Source organism: Pelodiscus sinensis, chromosome 1 (genome assembly GCF_049634645.1).
Source record: "Pelodiscus sinensis isolate JC-2024 chromosome 1, ASM4963464v1, whole genome shotgun sequence".
NCBI classification, from domain to species: Eukaryota; Metazoa; Chordata; order Testudines; family Trionychidae; genus Pelodiscus; species Pelodiscus sinensis.
The window spans coordinates 332601860-332625456 of record NC_134711.1 but is presented as its reverse complement, the minus strand read 5'-3'; the positions used below and the strand labels follow the sequence as shown (position 1 = coordinate 332625456).

The 23597-nt window shown below is 49.4% G+C and overlaps 2 protein-coding genes across 2 annotated transcripts; both read left to right on the top strand.

Annotated features, from left to right (window-relative positions):
- Positions 1-1108: 1108 nt before the first annotated feature.
- On the top strand, positions 1109-2056 carry LOC142827561 (olfactory receptor 52E2-like). The gene has a single exon (XM_075923146.1). It carries the CDS (start codon positions 1109-1111, stop codon positions 2054-2056), a length of 948 nt encoding a protein of 315 aa, XP_075779261.1.
- A 7004-nt stretch (positions 2057-9060) lies between these two features.
- On the top strand, positions 9061-10008 carry LOC142830765 (olfactory receptor 52E2-like). The gene has a single exon (XM_075937688.1). It carries the CDS (start codon positions 9061-9063, stop codon positions 10006-10008), a length of 948 nt encoding a protein of 315 aa, XP_075793803.1.
- Positions 10009-23597: the final 13589 nt, after the last annotated feature.

The window sequence follows — 23597 nt, the reverse complement described above, 5'->3', positions numbered from 1 at the left end:
CCGACACTCCCTTTGATAACCCTCTTGTTACGAACATGCTTATAGAAACCTTTCTTGTTACCCTTCACATCCCTTGCTAGTTGCAACTCCAGTTTCACTTTTGCCTTTCTGATTACTCCCCTCAGTTCTTAAGCACTATATTTATACTCCTCCCTAGTCATCTGTCCAAGTATCCACTTCTTATAAGTTTCCTTTTTGTGTTTAACGTCACCAAGGATTTCCATGGTTGGCCAATCTGGTCACCTACCATATTTGCTTTTCTTACTGCGCTTCGGGATAGTTTCTTCCTGAGCCTTCAATAAAGTTTCTTAAAAATACTGCCAGCTTTCCTGGACTCCTTTCCCCTTCATGTTAGCATCCCAGGGGATCCTGTCTATCTGTCCGAATTGGGCAGCCTCCGCCATTCTCATAGCCAATCTGGGAAGTCGTCTTTCCATCTGCTCTGTCCTGCAGAGTGACTGGTGACCAAAACTGAGGGAATATCCCGACCAGGTAATTCTCCACCCCGTTCCTCTGGCACCTGAACAGTGTTTGTGTTGAACACAGTTCTGCATCGCTAAGCTGTTTCCACTGAGCTGCCAGCAATGATGCCCAAGCCTTTCCCTGAGCAGTGTTCTGCTTGGCACATTCGCCCTGATATGTGACTTTGCTTGGTGTTTTCCCACTCTCAGATTTTTAGAAACTGAGTGAATTGGGAACTTACCACAGCAGGGACATTGTAGCCTGGGCATTAAGGAACAAAGACGTATAATGAGTATTCACATATGTGTTTGCTCTTGATAATTATTCATGTTTCTGCAACGCAACATATTGGCATTACAGACACATGGAGAATAATAAAATGTGAGATGGGCGTTAGTAGGTTGTTCATGCCTCACTTCTCTGAACAATCAAAATGTCATTGTTCAGTGTGTGGAAAGTGACCAATACGCTCCACCCATGAGAACAGCCCCCAGCAGTGCATATTGTGTCTCATACGAACATTGTCTCTCCATCCAGGTGTTTCTACAGTGACCATCACCTGAGACTCTGGGCACATACAAGACATCAGAGGGATATTCCTGTGACACTATTCTGCATCCGAGTTGGACACTTTCTCCCTTTCTCCATGTCAGATTCCAGCAAAAACAACTTCACCAACCCCTCCACCTTCATCCTACTGGGCATTCCTGGTCTGGAGATGACCCATGTCTGGATCTCCATCCCCTTCTGCACCATGTATGTCGTAGCCATCTTGGGGAATGTCACCATCTTGTTCATTGTCAAGACGGAGCCGAGCCTCCATGAGCCCATGTACTATTTCCTCTGCATGCTGGCCGTCACCGACCTAGTGCTGTATACCTCTATTATGCCCAAAATGCTGAGTATTTTCTGGTTCAATTCCAGAGAGATAGACTTCAGTGCTTGTCTCACCCAGATGTTCTTCTTTCAGTGCACTTTACCGATGGAGTCTGGGACACTCATGGCCATGGCTTTCGATCGCTACGTGGCCATCTGTGATCCCCTCAGACATTCCACCATCCTGACGAACTCCATTGTAGCCAAGATCGGCCTGGCCGTGCTACTGCGTGGTGTCATACTCACATTGCCCTGTCCCGTCCTGGCAAGGCAGTGGCCATATTGTAGAACCAACGTCATTCCTGAGCCGTATTGCTCACACATAGGTGTGGTGAGCCTGGCCTGTGGTGACATTCGTGTCAGTAGTTACTATGGCCTTTTCGTGCTTCTCTGTGTGATGGGGCTGGATGTGACTTTTATCGCAGTGTCCTATACTCAGATTCTCAGGACCATCTTCCACCTCCCCACAAAGGAGGCCCGGCTCAAGACTTTTGGGACCTGCGGCTCCCACATCTGCGCCATCTCAGCCTTATACATCTCCATGCTTTTCATCTCCTTCACGAGCCGCTTTGGCCGGAACGTGCCCCTGCATTTCCACGTTCTCATTTCGAACTTGTGTATCTTGATGCCCCCCATGCTAAACCCCATCATCTATGGGGTGAGGACCAAACAGATCCGGCGCAGGCTGCTCCGGCTCTTTACTCAAAAGAGGACCTAAGGGTTTCTCCTGTTGTTCGGGCTTTGAGACTGAGATAAGACAAGAGCTGTTTGGGGACATGGTGCTGGGCCCTGCTCTCTGAAATTCTGACTATAGCATTGGTACCAATTTGGAAAGGACAGACATATAGAGGAAGAATGGATTCCACCTAATATTGAATTGAACCAGATTGATGTCACTTAAAATTAACATGGTCATAGATGAATTTATAGATCAAAGGCTGGGAGAAATAACATCAGAACATGAGAATGGCCACACTGGGTCAGACTAAAGGTCCATATATTTCTGTATCCCATCTGCTGACAGTGGCCAATGTCAGATGGCCCCTAGGGAGTGACCAGAACAGGGAATCAACACGTGATACCTCTCCTGCCATCCATTTCCAGCCTCTGACAAAAAGAGGCTATGGACACCATTCCTACCCATCATGGCCAGTGGTGGACCTACCTTCCATGGATATCTCTAGTTCTTTTTTGAACCCTTTTAAAGTTCTACTCTTACAACATCCTCTGGCAAGGAGTTCCACAGGTTGACTATTCGCTGCATGAAGAAAAACTTCCTTTATTTTGTTTTAAGCCTGATGCCTATTAATTTCATTTGGTGACCCCTAGTTCCTATATTATGAGATTAAGTACATAATTTTCCCTTATTCACTTTTTCCACATCAGTCATGATTTCATAGACATCTCCCTTTAGTCTCCTCTTTTCTCAGCTGAAAAGCTCCAGTTTTATTAATCTCCCCTCCTACGGCTGCCATTCCAAATCCCTAATCATTTCTGTTGCCCTTTTCTAACCCTTTTCCAATTGGCTGTACCATGGTTTTATACAGAGACAATAAGCTGTTCTCTCTCTTATTCTCTATTCCTTCTTTAATGATTCCTAACATTCTGTTGTGGGAGTCTATATGAAAAACACCTGGGGTAGGGCTGGCAGGTCTCTGAGTGGTTTCTCAAGGTTCCCCCTCCCTAGAGCGGGAGGCTCACACAATCCAGATTCTTCTATAATCCTCAGATTCCCCTTGAAAGAAAGGCGCCAGATCCTTGAGCCAACCCCTCTCTTCTCACCCAACACACCCAACACACCAGAGCTGGGGTCAACTGCCCCCTCAGTGTGACAGTGAGTCTGTGATGGTTATAGGGAAGTCAGGACTTGTGGTTCTGTCATCCTGCCACTCAATAGCCGTGTGACCCTGGAGAAGCTTGTGCCTCAGTTTCCCTGTCTGAATACAAGGGAAAGGCTCACAGTGACTTTCCTTTGCTTGGTGTTTTGAAGATCCTGTGGGGAAAGCTGCTATCCAGGGTGATGATAGTTACTGATGAGAATCACTGATCCCTGGTCACCTAGGGTGCATTAACACTTCACCGTTGTTTCAGAATAACAACTATTATTCTGAAATAACAATGTAAGTGTCTACACAGCATTTTCAACTTTTAGAGGGCTTTTTGGGGTAGGATTAGTGGATTCAGTTTGGGGCTGGGACACAGAATTCTAAATCCGCTCTGCCGTCAACCACCTTTACGGCTTCCACAAAACAATTATCCGTTTATGCTGTGTCCATTTTCCCATCTGTAAAATGGAGACATTTACCTACTTCATGGTAGGTGTTTGAAGTGTGCATATGGGCGGCCTTCCTCGAACCTGTGAGCAGGAGCCCGGGGGTGCTCAGATGCAGCCTCCTGGGGCTGTGGGGTGCAGAATGGTGCAGCACGTGTATCCACGTGCACGGACTACAGCAGCATGGCCAGCTCCTCGCCGCTCGCCACCTCCACCCTGTCTCTGTGGGAAAACAAAGGTCACTTGCCTGATGTTCCCTCCCTGGCCTTGGAGGGTGCCTGGGACACATCCAGGTCATGGGATACCGGCGCTAGTGTGACGGAGGTACTGGTGCTTGCTGTGTTGGGGTCCTCCTCCTCCTTGGTTCTAACCCCTGGTAGGCAACAATAGTTGTTTCCAGCCCAGCGTCTACCCCCAGGGGTGGGGAAGGGGCTGAACCGCCCCTCAGGATTCAGTGCAGATCTTGATAATAGGGGCAAGAGTGGGATTCTGCCCCGAAGTGTGAGCTGCGCTCCCTCACCCTAGTGTAGTCCTGGCAGAACTCTTACTTTCATATCTACCTGCTCCTGGGTCCAGATGTGGCCCTTGGTGGCCAGGCTATTGGCCATGTGGCTATAGATGTCGGTTCTCCTCATGGCCCCACACCGCAACGAGGGCCAGGAACTCCACCCCAGAGCTGGATGGCTCATGCCTCTTTTGTCACCTGGCAGGCTCCTGGGAGCCGACAGCCCAGAGTGATCGCTGGGAGGGGTGCAGGGCTCTGGAGGAGCTCGAGGGTCTACCATGCTGGCCAGATGTCATGTTGTGGCAGCAGTGGTATGACTGGAGGCTGCCAGGGCCAGCTTTGTGACCTCACCACCTTCAGAAGGAGACAAACAAAGAAGAGAATCACAAAGCGGTTGGGATGACACCTAGCCCCACACCCTTCCCCCCAAGCACACCAGGCGCATAGCTCCAGAAATGTCTCCATCCTCATTCGAAAATTCTAGAGCCACCGCTGCTCCATCACGAGCCGGTCCCACCAGTCGGAATTGGTGTCCAGCTGCCAGAAGTGACAGTGTACAATGGGGTTCAGTTGGAAGAGCTGTGCTCCCAGACAGAGGTTGAGGGTCTCCTCAGACATTTGGGGGTCGTGTTCCTGCAGGGCCAGGAGGGCAGCCTGCAGAAACTGCTGCAGAAACTACAGCATGACAGTAAGGGGCTGTCACCTGCCCAGAGGCAGTGCCAGCTCCCTAGAAGGGAGTGCTGTGGTGTCCCATAAAAAGGTGACCAAAACATACAGGGAATATGCTTTGCTGTCCTTCGGAGAGGTAGGCAAGAAAGCAGAAGAACCTGAGAAGAGCTGTTCAGGGGGGTCCCTTTAAACATGCATCTCAGACAGCCTCAGGCAGCAGCTCCAGGAAATAACCACCTACCTGATGCCCTGCTTGAAGTGGTTCTGGGTGACCTAAAATGCAAGATAGTCCAATCAATATGCAGGCTGTGTTTGGAAACAGCTCAGTGCTATTTTGATGGACTCTTCATGTATAGAAGCGCTACTTTGACACAAGCTATTTTGGAAAATAAATTTGGAATTGCTTTTTCCTAAATAAGGTGTGTTTAGACTTCACCTCTCTGTCGACAGACATGTAGATAAGGTGCATCGCAATTGCTAATGTAGCAAGGATTTAAGTAGCCCTCACTTCATTAGCATACACATGGCCGCCGCTTTTTTAGAAATGGAGTTTTTTCGAAAAAAAATGGCAGGCTACACGTGGATCTGTCGAAAATAAATCCTCTTTCGAAAGATCCTGTATTCCTCAAAACATGAGGTTTACAGGCTCTTTTGAAAAAGGGGTTTTGTTTTCAACAGATCCTCATCTAGACTGCCGTTTTTTTGAAAAAACTCTGTTCTGAAAAAAAGTGGCAGACATGTTTATGCTAACGAAGCGTGGGATATTTCAATCTCTGCTTCATTAGGAATTTTGATGTGCTTGATTTGCATCCCTCTGTTGACAGAGGGATGTAGTCTAGATGTAGCCTTAGTGTGCAGTGTAGACAGATCCTTAGTGATGGTCCATGTGCCTGCAGAAAGTGGTTTTCACTCCCCTCAGTCATCTGTCTCTACAACTGTATGTTCTCTCTCTACCTAGCCTGCCTGGGCATTTATGGGTTACAAGGGCCTGTGGAAACATTGGTATTATCCAAGGTTTTCTTAATAGACAGCAATATTTTTACAATGTACATAAATGCACAGAGCAGCCAATAAGCAACGGGGAGGGCTAGCTCAGTGGTTATAGTATTGGCTTGTTAAACGCAGGGTTGTGAAGTCCAGCCTCGAGGGAGGCAGTTAGGGATGTGGGGCAATTATGTCAGGGGTGACACTGGGTCCTGTCATGAGGGTGGGGGACTGGACTTATTGACTTCCCAAGATCCCTTTGAGCTCTATGAGATAGATAGCTGTATCTCCTCCGACTGAGCCCTGGAGGTCCTCTCCCCATTGGGAAGGGCCCTTAATTGCTGTTTACTTCTCCAGCTCTATAAATAGCCCAGACATGGAAAGGGTCACTGGCTAGAAATTCTCTGCTCGCCAGCCTTTTTGCATCCAGATGCTGCTTCTCCCCAGAGGCTGAGTGAACCTCCCAGGACTTCCCAGAGCTGGGTTATAACCAGAGCACAGCCCAGTGCTGGCTGTGGGCGTGGGGATGCTGGGCTGAGAGAGGTGCAGGACAAGGCTGTGTTAAGGGGGTTCCCAGGGAAGACACGTCCTTCGCAGAACTCACAGGTACCAGCTCTGGCTGAGGCGCTTGGCTGCTCCACACACCCAGCGGCCTGCGGGCGTGGTGGGATAGACAGTAAGTCGGATCCTTTCCGCTTTGCACAGACACTGAACGTTCTGAGGCCCTGACCCAAGGGACGACTTTTTTCTCAGTGTTATAGAGTGCGGAGGGCAGCCCAAGGCCGCCTCATTTCAGGTGCAAAGTGAATGCTGTCGGGTGAAAGATGCTAGTAGATGGACAAGGCAGGACAATGTTCTCTGGCCACAGCTCGTAGTTTACTCGACCCCCCTCACCCCTTGAAAAAAAACTCCCCATTTTTTGAACTGAGTCAAGCCCTCAGCAGCCGGCTGTGTGTCACTGTCCAGACACTGTCACCTCCTCCCCGGCATCTCAGGGCTCTGGCTGGTAGCGGGGGTTGTTATCTGACTTGTATCCACTGGGCAGCAGAACGGCTGCTCGGCCAGTCCCTCCCCAGCCGCTAGCAGGGCCTGGCGTTCTTCTGGCCTCGGGGCAGGACTCTGCACCTGGCCTTGTGGATCCGCCTCAGATTCCTTTTGCCTGCAGCCTGCATGTGACTGTATCAAACCCTGTGTGTGCACGGGCCCCGCTCAGCCAGCGCTCCGGATCCATCGGTGCCTTTCCTGGCCTCTTCCTGATGATACATTAAATCTGGCCCCAAGGGTTTGTGCATGTCTAGATTTTCTAAATAGTTCTTAACTTGTTTTTTGTCCTCCGACGGCTGGCCACCTCCTTCCCCTACTGCGTTACCTAGAGCAATAGTCTGGGAGCTGACTTAATCTAGGAAGAAAGTCAAAAAAATCATCGAGTACTTCAGCTTTTCCCACATCATCTGTCACTAGGTTACCTCCCTCATCCAGGCTGTGTCTAGAGTGCGTTTTTTTTTCTGGAAAAAGGTACACAACTTTTTCCCACTTCTTTTGTCAGAAGGGGCCTAATGCGAGAAAAACCTTTTTTCAGCTCATCCCTGCGTCCTCGTGAAACAAAGTTGACAAGGATGCCGAAAAAATGTGTCTGTACTTCTGAAAAAAACTGTAGCCGCAGTAAGAGCCCCACAGCCTCTCTGATCACCGTTCTTATTGCCAACATGCCTGTCGAAAACTTTCTTGTTCCCCTTCACATCCCTTGCCACCTGCAACTCCAGTTGCACTTTTGCCTTCCTGATTACTCCCCTGAATTCTGAAGTAATATATTCATACTCCTCCCTAGTCATCGGTCCAAATTTCCATTTCTTATAAGCTTCTTATTTGTGTTTAACCTCACAAAGGATTTCCATGGTAAGCCAATCTCGTCACCTACCGTATTTGCTTTTCCTACTGTGCATCAGGATGCTTTCTTCCTGTGATTTCAATAAAACTTCTTTCACATATAGCCATCTCTTCTAGACTCCTTTCGCCTTCATATTAACCTCCCAAGGGACCCTGCCCATCAGTTCTCTGATGGAGTCAAAGTCTGCTTTTCCGAAGTCCAGGGTCCTCTGTCATATGTGTGCGCATTTGTCTCTTCTCTAAACATCCCGGCCTTGTCTAGACTGGCATGATTTTCCGGAAATGCTTATAACAGAAAAGTTTTCCGTTAAAAGCATTTTCGGAAAAGAGCATCTAGATTGGCACGGACGCTTTTCCGCAAAAGAACTTTTTGTGGAAAAGCATCCGTGGCCAATCTAGAAGCGCTTTTGCACAAAAAAATTAGGATTGCCATTTTTGTGATCGGGGTTTTTTTGCGCAAAACAAATCTCACTGTCTACACTGGCCCTTTTGTGCAAAAGATTTCGCAAAAGGGACTTTTGCCCGACCGGGAGCAGCATAGTATTTCCACAAAAAGCACTGATTTCTAACAGTAGGAAGTCGGTGCTTTTGCGGAAATTCAAGCGGCCAGTGTAGACAGCTGGCAAGTTTTTCTAGAAAAGCGGCTGATTTTCCAGAAAAACTGGCCAATCTAGACACAGCCACCCAGGCTTTTCCATCTGTCCTCAAAGGGCAGCCAACTCCATTCTCATAGCCAATCTGGGAAACTCTCTTTTCATCTGCTCAGCCCTTCTGAGTGACTGGTGACCAAAACCGAGGGAATTTCCACACCAGGTAATTCTCTACCCAATAAATTTAGCAACTGAACAGTGTTTGTGTTGGGCACGGTTCTGCATCACTAGCTGATTCCATTGAGCTACCAGCAATGATGGCCAGGTGTTTCCCCGAGGGGTGTTCTGGTAGGCATGTTTGCCCCAGTACGCTTCTTGATTTGCTGTTTCCCCACTCTCAGATTTTTAGAAACTGGGTAAATTGGGAACTTACCACAGCAGGGACGCTGTAGCCTGGGCATTAAGGAACAAAGACGTATCAGAAATATCCACACTTGTGTTTCCTGCAGTACAACACATTGGCATTATTGACACATGGAGAATCATAAAATGTGGAATGGGCATTAGTGGTTGTTCATGCCTCACTTCTCTGAACAGTCAAAATGTCATTGGTCAGTGTGTGGAGTGTGACCAATACACTCCACCCATGAGAACAGCCGCCAGCAGTGCACGTTGTGTCTCATACGAACATTGTCTCTCCATGCAGGTGTTTCTACAGTGACTATCACCTGAGACTCTGGGCACATACAAGACATCAGAGGGATATTCCTGTGATACTATTCTGCATCCAAGTTGGACACTTTCTCCCTTTCTCCATGTCAGATTCCAGCAGAAACAACTTCACCAACCCCTCCACCTTCATCCTGCAGGGCATCCCTGGCCTGGAGACGGCTCATGTCTGGCTCTCCGTCCCCTTCTGCACCATGTATGTCGTAGCCATCTTGGGGAACTTCACCATCCTGTTCATTGTGAAGATGGAGCCGAGCCTCCATGAGCCCATGTACTATTTCCTCTGCATGCTGGCCGTCATCGACCTAGAACTGTATACCTCTATTATGCCCAAAATGCTGAGTATTTTCTGGTTCAATTCCAGAGAGATAGACTTTAGTGCTTGTCTCACCCAGATGTTCTTCTTTCAGTGCACTTTACCGATGGAGTCTGGGATACTCATGGCCATGGCTTTCGATCGCTACGTGGCCATTTGTGATCCCCTCAGACATTCCACCATCCTGACGAACTCCATTGTAGCCAAGATCGGCCTGGCCGTGCTGCTGCGTGGTGTCATACTCACATTGCCCTGTCCCCTCCTGGCAAGGCAGTGGCCATATTGTAGAACCAACGTAATTTCTGAGCCGTACTGCTCTCACATAGGTGTGGTGAGCCTGGCCTGCGCTGACATTCGTGTGAGTACTTACTATGGCCTTTTTGTGCTACTCTGTGTGATGGGGCTGGATGTGACTTTTATTGCTGTGTCCTATACCCAGATTCTCAAGGCCATCTTCCGGCTCCCCACAAAGGATGCCCGGAGCAAGACTTTTGGGACCTGCGGCTCCCACATCTGTGCCATCTCGGCCTTATACATCTCCATGCTTTTCATCTCCTTCACAAACCGCTTTGGCCAGAATGTGCCCCTGCATTTCCACGTTCTCATTTCGAGGTTGTGTATCTTGATGCCCCCCATGCTAAACCCCATCATCTATGGGGTGAGGACCAAACAGATCCGGGACAGGCTGCTCCGGCTCTTAACTCAAAAGGGGCCCTAAGGGTTTCTCCTGTTATTCGGGCTTTGAGACGGAGGTAAGACAAGAGCTGTTTGGGGACACGGTGCTGGGCCCTGCTCTCTGGAATTCTGACTATAGCATGGGAACCAATTTGGAAAAGACAGACATATAGAGGAAGAATGGATACCACCTAATATTGAATGTAACCAGATTGGTGCCACTTAAAATTAACATGGTCATAGATGAATTTATAGATCAAAGGCTGGGATCAAATAACACCAGAACATGAGAATTTCCAGACTGGGTCAGACTAAAGGTCCATATATTTCTGTATCCTGTCTGCTGACAGTGGCCAATGTCAGATGCCCCCGGAGGAAGTGACCAGAACATGGAATCCTCACATGACCACTCTCCTGTCATCCATTCCCAGCCTCTGACAAATGGAGGTTAGGAACCCCATTCCTACCCATCATGGCTAATAGTCATTAATGGACCTACCTTCCATGAATCTCTCTAGCTCTATTTTGAATGCTTTTAAATTCCTACTCTTACAACATCCTCTGGCAAGGAGTTCCACAGGTTGACTATTCGCTTCATGAAGAAAAACTTCCTTTAGTTTGTTTTAAGCCTGGTGCCTATTCATTTCATCTGGTGACCCCCTAATTCCCATATTATGAGATTAAGTACATAATTTTCCCTTATTCACTTTTTCCACATGAGTCATGATTTCATAGACATCTAGCATATCTCCCATTAGTCTCCTCTTTCCTAAGCTGAAAAGTTCCAGTTTTATTAATCTCCTCTGCTATGGCTGCCATTCCAAATCCCTAATCATTTCTGTTGCCCTTTTCTTAACTTTTTCCAATTGGCTGTACCATGGTTTTATACAGAGGCAATAAGCTGTTCTCTCTCTTATTCTCTATTCCTTCTTTAATGATTTCTAACATTCTATGTGCTTTTTTGGCTGCCACTGCACACTGCGTGGATGTTTTCAGAGAATTATCCAAAATGGCTCCCAGATCCCACTTTTGAGTAGTTGTCGCTAAAATAGTCCTGATCATTTTGTATGTATAGTTGGGATTATTTTTTTCCAATGTGCATTAAATTGCATGTATGAATGTTAAAATTAATTTGCCATTTTGTTGTTTAGTTTGGTGAGATCTTTCTGAAGCTCTTCACAGTCTGCTTTGGTCTTTACTACCTTGAACAGTTAAGTCTCATCTGCAAATTTTGCCACCTCACTGTTCACTCCTTTCTCCAAATCATTTATAAATAGGTTGAATCGGAATGGTCCCAGTTTGGACACCTGGAGGACAATAGACTCTATTAATGAAGATTCTCTAAGTCTTAGTAAGGAGAGGATGGAAGATGATAAAATACAGTTAGGATTTGTGGAGTAACAATCAAGTGAAAATGATCCCATTCAATATTATCACATAAGGGCAGGCAAATGAAAAGGTGACAACTTTAAAGTTCTTATATACAAATGCTAGAATTTTAAAGAAGATGTGTTAGCTAGAGAACCTCTTATTTAATGAGGTTATTGATGAAATAGGCAACACAGAACTTGTTGGACTGAGGATAATCAATCAGACCAAGGAATACCAGGATGCAATGTTCCTTAGAAGGACAGAACAGGTTGTGATGGTGAGGGAATGGGACTAGAGGTGAAGGAACGATTATGCTGAGTAGAGCTGGCAGGAAAGCCTCCCCCTTCCACTCACATACGTTGTGCAGCACACAACATGCTGCCACCATGGGAAGGATATTGTGCTCGACGAGGTCGAGGCGGGTGAGGAGGCACCGTAATTGGGCTTTCAGGTGTCCAAAGGCCCCCTCGAACACCATGCGATCCCTGGTGAGCCTGGCATTGAAGGCCTGCTGGGAGGGGTTGAGGTGCCCCGTGTATGGCTTCATTAGGCAGGGCTGTAGGGTGTAGGCAGCATCCCCCACCAGGCACATGAGCATGTCCACATCCCCATCCCTGATATGGCGGTCGGGGAAGAAGGTCCCAGTGTGTAGACTCTGGCACATGGAGGAGTTCCGGAACACCCTGGCGTCGTGTGCTTTGCCGAACCAACCCACATTAATGTCCATGAACTGGCCCCGGTGGTCAGACACGGCCTGCAGGAGCACGGAGAGCTAACCCTTCCAGTTAATGTAGAGGAAGGCTTGGTGATGCGGAGCATGGATGAGGATGTGTGTCCCATCGATGGCCCCCCCGCAGTTGGGGAAGCTGAGGGTGCCGAACCCCTGGATGACCATGTCCGGGTCGGTGAAGTGGACCACCCTGTGGAGCATCACCCAGTTGATGGCCTTGACCACCTGCAGAGAGACACAGCAAACCGCAAATCACTGGGGCGCCCGGGTGTCTGGGAGTGTTTGTTCCCTGGCACTGCCCCACGCCCCAGTCCCAGAAGCAACCCCCGCGGATGGCATTTAGTACGGCCGGGACAGACCGAACCCTCCCATGCAGGACACTTTCGCTTCCTCCCCCTCCTGTTTTCCCCGGGGCGGCCCATCCCCTCCTTGCTGCCACCCTACCCCCTGGCCCAGTGGCCGGTGAGTGCCATACCTCCATGAACACTGCTCCGACGGTGGATATCCCCACGCTGAACTGGTTCACAACAGATCGGTAGCTGTCCGGCATGGAGAGCTTCCACAGGGTGATGGCCACACTCTTCTCGAGGGGGATGGCGGGCCTCATGAGAGTGTCCCGTGACTGCAGAGCACGAGCGAGCCACTCACAGAGCTTTAGGAAGGTGTCCCTCTTCATCCTGAAGTTCTGGGTCCACTGTTGGTCTCCTCAGAGCTCCAGGACGATGCAGTCCCACCAATCGCTGCTGGTGTCCAAACGCCAGATGCAGTGGGGCACACTGGAGTCTGGATGCTACTGTGGCTCCACCACAACCCCCAGGGAGGCCAGGGGGAGAGGCAGAGGGCTGACATGCACCAGGCAGGCGGCAAGGAAAACGCTTTGCTGTCCCTTGGCGAGGTAGTCAAGCAAGCGGAGAAGCTGAGAACTGGCTGTCCAGGGGGGTCCCTTTAAGCACGAGCCTCAGATAGCCTCAGACAGCAGCCACACAGAGCAGCTATTGACCTGATGCCCTGCTGGAACCAGTTTCAGCTGCCCTTAAATGCGACCCAGCCTCCAATCAGTGTGGACGCGCTAGTTCGAATTAGCAAAACTCTAATTCGAATTAGTTTTTGGGTCTAGGTCAATGCCGGCTCCATAGCAGGGAGTGCTGTGGTGTCCAATAAAAGGGTGACCAAAACATACAGGGAATATACTTTGCTGTCCTTCGGAGAGGTAGGCAAGAAAGCAGAAGAACCTCAGAAGAGCTGTTCAGGGGGGTCCCTTTAAACATGCATCTCAGACAGCATCAGGCAGCAGCTCCAAGAAGTAACCGCCTACCTGATGCCCTGTTTAAAGTGGTTCTGGGTGGCCTAAAATGCACGTTAGTCCAATCAATATGCAGGCTGTGTTTGGAAACAGCTCAGTGCTATTTTGATGGACCTTTTGTGTGTAGAAGCGCTATTTCGACATGAGCTATTCTGGAAAACAAATTCTGGAATTGCTTTTTCCTAAATAAGGTGTGTTTAGACTTCACCTCCCTGTCGACAGAGAGATGTAGATGAGGCACATCGAAATTACTAATGTAGCAATGGTTTAAATATCCTGTGCTTCATTAGCATACACATGGCCGCCGCTTTTTTAGAAACGAATTTTTTTCAAAAAACCTGGCAGGCTAGACTTGGATCTGTCGAAAATAAACCCTTTTTTGAAAGATCCTGTATTCCTGTCCAGCAATATTTTTACAATGTACATAAATGCACAGAGCAGCCGACTAGCAACGGGGAGGGCTAGCTCAGTGGTTAGAGTATTGGCTTGTTAAACACAGGGTTGTGAATTCCAGCCTTGAGGGAGGCAGTTAGGGATGTGGGGCAATTATGTCAGAGGTGACACTGAGTCCTGTCATGAGGGTGGGGGACTGGACTTATTGACTTCCCAAGGTCCCTTTGAGCTCTATGATATAGATAGCTGTATCTCCTCCGACTGAGCCCTGGAGGTCCCCTCCCCATTGGGAAGGGCCCTTAATTGCTGTTTACTTCTCCAGCTCTATAAATAGCCCAGACATGGAAAGGGTCACTGGCTAGAAATTCTCTGCTCGCCAGCCTCTTTGCATCCAGATACTGCTTCTCCCCAGAGGCTGAGTGAACCCCCCAGGACTTCCCAGAGCTGGGTTATTACCACAGCACAGCCCAGTGCTGGCTGTGGGCGTGGGGATGCTGGGCTGAGAGAGGTGCAGGACAAGGCTGTGTTAAGGGGGTTCCCAGGGAAGACACGTCCTTTGCAGAACTCACAGGTACCAGCTCTGGCTGAGGCGCTTGGCTGCTCCACGCACCCAGCGGCCTGTGGGCGTGGTGGGATAGACAGTAAGTCGGATCCTTTCTGCTTTGCACAGACACTGAACGTTCTGAGGCCCTGACCCAAGGGTTGAGTTTTTTTCCAGAGTTATAGAGTGCGGAGGGCATCCCAAGGCTGCCTCATTTCAGTTTCAAAAAGTGGATCCTGTCGGATGAAAGATGCTAGTAGATGGACAAGGCAGGACAGTGTTCTCTGGCCACAGCTTGTAGTTTACTCGACCCCCTCACCCCTCAAAGAAAAACTCCCCTGGGAGGAAGAACTGAGTCAGGCCCTCAGCAGCCGGCTGTGTGTCACTGCCCAGACACTGTCACTGCCCCCCCCCCCCGGAATCTCAGGGCTCTGGCTGGGAGTGGGGGGGCTGTTACGTGATTTGTATCCGCTGGGAAGGGGAACGGCTGCTCGGCCAGTCCCTCCCCAGCCGCTAGCAGGGCCTGGCGTTCTTCTGGCCTCGGGGCAGGACTCTGCACCTGGTCTGTGGATCTGCCTCAGATTCCTTTTGCCTGCAGCCTGCACGTGACTGTATCAAACCCTGTGTGTGCACGGGCCCCGCTCAGCCAGCGCTCCGGATCCATCGGTGCCTGTCCTGGCCTCTTCCTGATGATACATTAAATCTGGCCCCAAGGGTTTGTGCATGTCTAGATTTTCTAAATAGAAAAGAGGAGACTGAGGGGGGATATGATAGAGGTCTATAAAATCATGAGTTGTGTGGAGAGGGCAGATAAAGAAAAGTTATTTATTAGTTCCCTAAATAGAAGAACTAGAGGACACCAAATGAAATTAATAGGTAGCAGGTTTAAAACTAATACAAGCAAGTTCTTCTTCACACCGCGTGTAGTCAACCTGTGGAACTCCTTGCCAGAGGAGGCTGTGAAGGCTAGGACTATAACAGAGTTTAAAGAGAAGCTAGATAATTTCATAGAGGTTAGGTCCATAAAAGGCTATTAGCCAGGGGATAAAATGGTGTCCTTGGCCTCTGTTTGTCAGAGGCTGGAGAAGGATGGCAGGAGACAAATCGCTTGATCATTGTCTTCGGTCCACCCTCTCTGGGGCACCTGGTGCTGGCCACTGTCAGCAGACAGGATACAGGGCTAGACGGACCTTTGGTCTGACCCAGTACTGCCGTTCTTACGTTCTTATATATATGTTCTTAAACAGAAAGAGATCAGAAGGATGCTTGTGACCCATCATGATCACTTAGTTGCTTTTAGGAGAAATGAGAATACAGATTGTGTTATAAAGAAAAGACGATGAATGGTTACTATAGAGAACTTTCTGGGAGTCTGGCTGGTGAGTCTTGCCCATATGCTCAGGGTTTAGCTGATCGCCATATTTGGGGTGGGGAAGATTGGCAGAGGCCCTGGAGGTTTTTCGCCTTCCTCTGTAGCATGGGGCACAGATCACAGCTGGAGGATTCTCTGCATCTTGGGGTCTTCAAAGTATTTGAAGGCTTCAATATCTGAGATCTAGGTGAGAGGATTATTCTAGGAGGGGGTGAGTGAGATTCTGTGGCCTGCACTGTGCAGGGGGTCAGACTAGATGATCATAATGGTCCCTTCTGACCTTAAGTCTATGAGGGTATGTCTACACTACCACCCTAGTTCGAACTAGGGTGGTAATGTAGGCAACCGGAGTTGCAAATGAAGCCCGGGATTTGAATTTCCCGGGCTTCATTTGCATAAAGCCGGGCGCCGCCATTTTTAAATGTCCGCTAGTGCAGACTCGGTGCCGCCAGATCCTCAGGGCCATCTTCAGACTCCCCACAAAGGACGCCCGGCTCAAGACTTTTGCAGCTCCCACCTCTGCGCCATCTCAGCCTTTTACATCCCAGGTCTCTTCTCTTCTCTCATGCACCGATTAGGCCAGAATGTGCCCCTGCATTTCAGCGTTCTCATTTCCAGCTTGGATTTCTTGATGCCCCCCATGCTAAACCCCAAACAGATCCGGGACAGGCTGCTTCGGCTCTGTACTCAAAAACTGACCTAAAGGTTCCCCTTGCTGCTCTGGCTCTGAGATTGAGCTCAGTGAAGAGGTAGTTGGTGACATGGTGCTGGGCCCTCTTCCCTCCATAAGAAGACAGAGCAGAGGTCCATCTAGCCTAGGGTCCTGTCTTCTGACAGTGGCCAATGACAGATGCCCCAGACGGAGGGAACACAACAGGGAACCATCAGTGACCCCTCTCCTGTCATCCGTCTCTGATTGGGCACTCAGAGAGACATTTAACCCTGTCCTGTGTCCTGACGTTACTGTGCTGTGTCACCATGACAAACGGAAGAATTGGTCTTTGTACCACCCATTAACTCGTGGGGTTGCCACCTTTCCTTTTGCTGGTCACTGGAGCGCTGACGTCCCTTCCCCTGCCCCATTTAGTTCCCCAAAGCCCCAAGCAAGGGTCTGAGCAAAGAACATACAAAAACCACCAGGTAATGGTGCCAATAATACAATTAATGTTACCATCCTTATGACAGGAATAACTCTACAGAGTCAGAACATGGGAGCATTTAATTTCACAAAGGCGAAGGACACCACAATGAGGAAGCTAGTTGAAGAGTTATTAAAAGATTAATCTTGCCAGGATGCATGGAAACTTCTTAAAGACCCCATAGTATAGGCCCTTACTAAAGGGCTACGTCTACACTGGCATGATTTTCCGAAAATGCTTTTAACGGAAAACTTTTCCGTTAAAAGCATTTTCGGAAAAGCGCGTCTACATTGGCAGGATGCTTTTCCGCAAAAGCACTTTTTGCAGAAAAGCATCCGTGGCCAATCTAGACGCGGTTTTCCACAAAAAAGCCCCAATCGCCATTTTCGGGATCAGGGCTTTTTTGCGGAAAACAGTACTGTGCTGTCTACACTGGCCCTTTTGCGCAAAAGTCTTTTGAAAACAGAATTTTGCCAGAACGGGAGCAGCATAGTATTTCCGGAAAAGCACTGACGATCTTATATGAGATCGTTGGTGCTTTTCCGGAAATTTAAGCGGCCAGTGTAGACAGCTGGCAAGTTTTTCCGCAAAAGCAGATGATTTTGCGGAAAAACTTGCCAGTCTAGACACAGTCAAGGTGTGCACCATCCCAATTGACATGGCAAGAGAATCATGTCACTGTAGCTGTACACGGAAGCAAAAGAAGCAGTGAGAGGCAAAAATGCATCCTTGAAAGAATGGATATTAAATCCTAATGAGGAAAATGGAAAGAAGCATAAACCCTGGGAAATTAATGTTGAAAATAACACTAGGAAGGCCAAAAGAGAATGTGAAGAGCATCTAGCCAAAGACTGAAAACGTTACCAGGAAAAGGAACCACACGAAAAAACCATTAAGGACTCTCTAAGAGCAATGCTGTGCTGAGAAGAAAATTGCCTGGAGAGGAGAGACAGAGCTATTTCTTAGAGCCCAGGGAGCAGAATGGATTTGCTAAAGTGGGCTGAAGACACTTATTCCTCCTTGGAGAAGGATGGTCCTTGATGAAAGCCTTAGCGTTTGAGATGGCTGTGCCTGTCCCCCCAACCCGTTTGTAAAAATTGGGTTATAAGTATAAATATGCATAACTCAGAGATGTTTTGGAGAAAACAACGCATGTAATCCATCCGTTTTAATGGTAAAGTCGGCTGCATTGAATATCCTAATTTGCTGCATGTATAATTCGGTTATGTAAAGTAAAAAAATACGAACGGTGCAACTGTTTGTAGTTTGGAATGTGCTAATGAGAGCCGTTACTGATGTTTTGGAAGCCTTAATGACTGGGTGGTCAACTCAACAACTCGTAAACAGCCTTGTTTCTCCAGTAAGTCCAAAGGTGATTGGACCAGCAAGACCATCTAACTGTACCACCTGGTAGTTGGATTCCATCATGGACAGCTGGTGCCCCCCATGGGGGAGGAAGCGGGGCAGCATGCTGAGTGAGCCCCAGCCTCCCCGGAGCAGTGGGGGAGGGGAAGAGAGGTGATGGAGTGTGTATGTGTAGTGCAGCTTCACTGTCTCCCGGGAGCATCAGGTGAGGAGAGAAGGCCACATGATTCCAGCCACGCTGGACCAGAACACAGGCATTCTGGGGGCAGAGTGTGGATGTGACTGTGCCCAAGCCATCAGACACCCATAGATTTCATTTTGATCCAAGTCATTTTCCATGGAATGGGGAATGGAGAACAAAAGATTCTCACCCTGGGAGGAAGACTATTTTAGCAAGGGGAAGTTATCAGGTCTTATTTCTTCAGCTGGCCTGGGGAATGGCCTGGCACACTAGAATACAAAGTAGAATAGTGATAGAAATGTAGCCATGTTAAAGGGCATTCCAAGAAGGGCTGCAGGCCTGTTAAACTTGCAGAAAGTTCTGTTACTGGTTGTGTGTGATGTTTTCAATGAACATTAGGATGTGTATATAGAGTATAAAGAAGTGGAAATGGGAAAATAAATATATTAAATGCTCTTTTATTCGTTGTTCATTGGGAGTTTTGTATATAAAAAGATGCACACTCTAAGGGTGTGTCTAGACTACAGGGCTTTGTCGACAAAAGTGGACTTTTGTCGACAAAAGTATACCTGCGTCCACACTGCCTTTGAGTTATGTCGACATAACGTCGACAAAACTCAGCAGTTTTGTCGACGTATGTAAACCTCATTCTACGAGGAATAACGCCTTTTGTCGACAGAGTTCTGTCGATAGAAGGCATTATTGCATCTACACTGTCCTTTGCGTCCACACTGTTATGTCGACAAAGCGGCTTGCTTTGTTGACAGAACTGGCTGTAGTCTAGACGCTCTTTGTCGACAGAAGCTTTGTCGACAGTATCTGTCGACAAAACTTCTGTCGACAAAACCCTGTAATCTAGACATACCCTAAGGGTATGTCTGGATTACATGCCTCTACTGACAGAGGCATGTAAAATAGGCTACCCGACACAGTCAATGAAGTGGGGATTTAAATAGCCCCGGCTTCATTAAAATAAAAACCACCATCATGCTGTGCCGGCTCAGCTGATCGTTGGCACAGCGCACAGTCAAGACGCGGATTGGTTGACAAGGGAAGCCTTTGTTGACTGCTCCTGTAAACTTCGTTTCACAAGGCATAAGGGAATGGTTGACAAAGGCATTCCCTGTCAACCGATCCACGTCTTGACTCGCTTACGTAGGTGCTGATTGAAGCCATAAAAGGAGAGTATCTGAGTGTCTTCTAAAGCCAAGTGAATGAGGAGGTCCCGAGGGAGTAACACAAAGGGGTCAGGTACTATAGTCCCACCAGTATTCATAGCAGGCACAGAGCAGCTGGTCCCAAGGAGACTGAAACCAATGGGGCAAATCCAGCCCTAATAGGAATCCCTCAGACTGACCTGACAGTACCTGACAACAGGTAAATTGTAAATATGGGAAACCAGGCACCAGTTTCAGAAGGTCCTCTGCAAGGGGGACTGCTGGCCCCTAACTAAAACACAGTGATGACTTTTGATTGGCCCTTTCCCTGCACTAAAAGGAAGGGGAAGGTCACTGGGAAACCAGGAGGCTCTATGGGTCAGTCTGATTGACAGGCTGGCAGTCCAATGGGGGAATCCATAGGTGAGTGGTTCTGGGTGAGCTGGGCCTGCCTGGGACAGAGCAGGGAAGAATGAAGGGGAGAGCGGGGAGCAGAGCCGGGGGGCAAGGGAACAGCGTAGAGAGCAGGAGCAGAGCTGCAGCAGCCAGAGCCACGTCCCAGGGAGCAGAGCTGGGGGCAGATCTGGGGCAGCGCTAACCAGAGGGACCAGGGAAGCAGCCCAAGGAGCTGGAGGCAGAGCAGCAGCAGGGCGGGGGCTGGGTTGAGATGCAATGAGCAGCTGGGCAGAGCGAGGGGAAACTGGGCCCCACTTTGAGACCCCACCAGCACCAGACCTTGCAGGCTGGACATGGAGGGGGATCCCATAGGGACAGCTGGCCCTGGGAAGAAAGGCCCTGACACTCACGTGGCCCCTGCCAGAGCCCCAAGGCATCCCTGCAACATGGCCCAGGGCTGAGCAGGGGCTGGGACATGTGCGGGCCAGACTGTGAGCTGCCCTGACATCCCAGTGACCACCCGAGGCAGGCACCACCCCCAACCCAGTCCCTGTGCCTCTCCTCCCCCCTCCCAGGTTCTTTCCCCAGTTACATGTAACCCAATTACACCAAAAATGGAGGATCTTGTTTAAAAAACCAAAGGTCTGCTTTATTGTATCCATGTGGGGAGAGGGGGGAAGGTGGGAAGGAGAGCAGGGGAAGGGAGGGGCATGGGAGGGAAGGCACAGAGGGGCAATGCACAGGCCCCTTGAGGGGAGACCTAGGGGAGAGTGTCACTGTGTGACACTCTCCCTCAGGGCCTCTTGGATGCGCACAGCACCCTGATGGGCCTGCCAGCTGGAGGCCATGTGTGGCTACTCAAAGGTCCTGGCCAAATGCTCGGCCTCCACTCCCACCCAGGCAGGAACGTCTCCCCCTTGTTCTCAAAGATATTGGGCGGGACACAACAGGCTGACACCACTTGGGGGATGTTCCACTCAACTTGGTTGAGCAGAACATCCCTTTCAGATGCCCGAAGGTGCCCCCCACTGCCAAGCAGGCCCTGCCGAGCCTGGTGTTTAAACGTTCCTTGCTTTGGACAAGGTGTCCCATGTAGGGCTTCATCAGCCAGATTGGCTGTGTCCCCCACTATCTGCATATCCGACCTCGATGGTGCAGTCAGGGAAAATAGTGCCGTCATACATCTTCTCATAGAGGCTGGAGATTCAGAACAGACAAGCATCGTGCACCTTCCCTGACCACCCAACACTGATGTTCCTGAACCGGCCTCAATGGTGCATGAGAGCCTGAAGCACAATTGAAAAGTACCCCTTGTGGCCGGTGTATTCGGGGGCCTGGTGGTTGGGGGTCAGGATGGGGATATGGGTGTTGTCAATGCCCCACTCATAGTTGGGGAAATCCATGGCGGCAATTCCAGCAACAATGGGTCCAAGTCATCCAGGAGGCTGAGCCGGCGCAACAGAATGGTGCTGTTGGCTCTCACCACCTGTAGGAGACAAACAGAATCACAGATTTGCAGGGTCCTTGGGAAGTCCCTGAGGCCAACCACCCTCCCAATCAGATACACCAGGACCAACCCCCAACTCATCCCATCCCCCGGAAGAGATTTGTGAAGATGGAACTGAAAACCTTTCCAGGGAGGGAGCCTCCACCACTCCCCCCATTTCCCTAGGGAACCCCACTCCAGCAGTTCACCACCTTCCTGGAGGAATAGCAGGAGAGTGCCATACCTGCATGACCATGGCCCAGTGGTTGATCTCCTCATGCCAAATTGATTCCCGATGGAGAGGTAGCTGTTGGGCATGGCGAGCTTCTGGATAGCGATGGTGACCCGCTTCTAGAGAGGGATGGTGGGTTTCATGTGAGAGGCCCATTGCTAAGGGCAGGGGCAAACCACTGGTAGAGCTCCATGAGGGATTCCTTCCACACGTGGAAGTTCTGGAGCCACCGCTGGTTGTCCCACTACTCCATGACGATCCGGTCCCACCAGTCAGAACTGGTGTCCCGTCATCAGAAGCGGCAGTGCACGGTGTGCAGGGAAGGACAGGAAGGATCAGGCTGCATGAGCAGCACATGAAGACAGAAGAGGCGGTGCACTGCAATGAGCTGCAGGTCCTGTTCCTACAGCGCCCTGAGGGCAGCAACTGCAGCAGGAGTGTGGCGTGGGGTCTAAGAGCCATCGACTGCATGGAGGCGGGTCCAGCGTCATGGCTGGAGTGCTGTGGTGCCCGCAAGGGCAATCAGAGCAGGCAATGAAAAGGCTTTGCTGTCCCTCAAGGAGGTAGGCAAAGGAGAAAAGGCTGAGTCACGGCTGTACAAGCGGGTCCCTTTAAGTTCGAACCTCTGAGAGACTCAGGAAGCAGCTCCAGGAAATGACTGCTCTCCTGATACCCTACCTGAAGTGCTTAACTATGATTCAGTCTCCAGTGAGCGTGGGCATTCTATTTCCAAATTGCTCAGCACCATCTCAATGGGCATTTGCTGTGTAGACGCGCTATTTCAAAATAAGCTATTTTGCAGTTTCTATTCCAAAATAGCTTATAACAAAATAAGCATGCAGTATAGACGGACCCTTAGGGACAGTCCATGAGCCTGCAGAAAGTGGTTTCGACTCCCCAAACAAATCTGTCTCCAGATCTCTGTGTTCACTCTCTACGTGTCTTGCCTGGGCATTTACAGGGTATTATCTCTAGTTTTCTTAGTAGTCAACAATATTTTTAACCATATTAACAAATGCACACAGCAGCCAATTCCTCTGACTCAGCTCACAGTCCAAGAGTTCTCTTCTCTCTTTGGGAAGGGCCCTTCATTGCTGTTTACTCCTGAAGCCGGAAAATAGCCCAGACAGGGAAAAAGTCACTGGAGAGTCACTGGCTAGAAAGTCTCTGTTCTCCAGCCTGTTTGCATCCAGATGCTGCTGCTTCCCTAGAGGCTGAGTGAACGTCACTGGGATTACCCAGAGCTGTGTTATAAACGGTGCACAGCCGTGTGCCGGCTCTCAGCGTGGGACACTGCTGCAGACGCTGGGCTGAGAGAGGTGTGGGACCCAGTGGCCTGAGTGGGATTCTCAGGGAAGACACGTCCTTCTCAGCACTCACAAGTACCTGTCTCTTCATGAGGAGTTCCCCTGCTCCACAAACCCAGTGCAATGTGGGCATGATGAGATAGAGTAAGTTAGTGTCCTTTCTGCTTTTCACAGGTACTAACCCATCTAGGGAGTTTTAGTCCAGTGTCATTGCTCAAAACACCCCTCTCTTCTGATGGCCTCTCGCCCCAAGGCAGCTGCATCTCACTGGCAAAGTGGATCCTGTCAGATGAAAGGTGTTGTTAGATGGAGATTACAGGACAATACAGGACAGGTTTGTTGGGGGACGGTGATCTAAACCCTGAGGCAGGTGGGGAAGTGGGATACCGGGAAGAAACACAGAAGAAGGAGCAACAAAGCAGGACCCCTGATTCGTATGGAGAAAGAAGGGCAATTGGCTATTTATCTAAAGTGTTTGTGTATGAACACCGAAAGCCTGGGAAACAGACAGGAAGAATTAGAAACCCTGGCACTGTCTAAAAAATATGAGGTGATTGGAATATCGGAGACATGGTGGGATGACTTGCATGACCAGAGCACTGTCATGGAAAGGTATAAACTATTCAGGAAAAACAGGCAGGGAGAAAAGGAGGAGGAGT

What these genes read in the sequence shown, in the direction of transcription:
- LOC142830765 (XM_075937688.1), top strand. Translation starts at nt 9,061, where the DNA reads ATGTCAGATTCCAGCAGAAACAACTTCACCAACCCCTCCACCTTCATC.
- LOC142827561 (XM_075923146.1), top strand. Translation starts at nt 1,109, where the DNA reads ATGTCAGATTCCAGCAAAAACAACTTCACCAACCCCTCCACCTTCATC.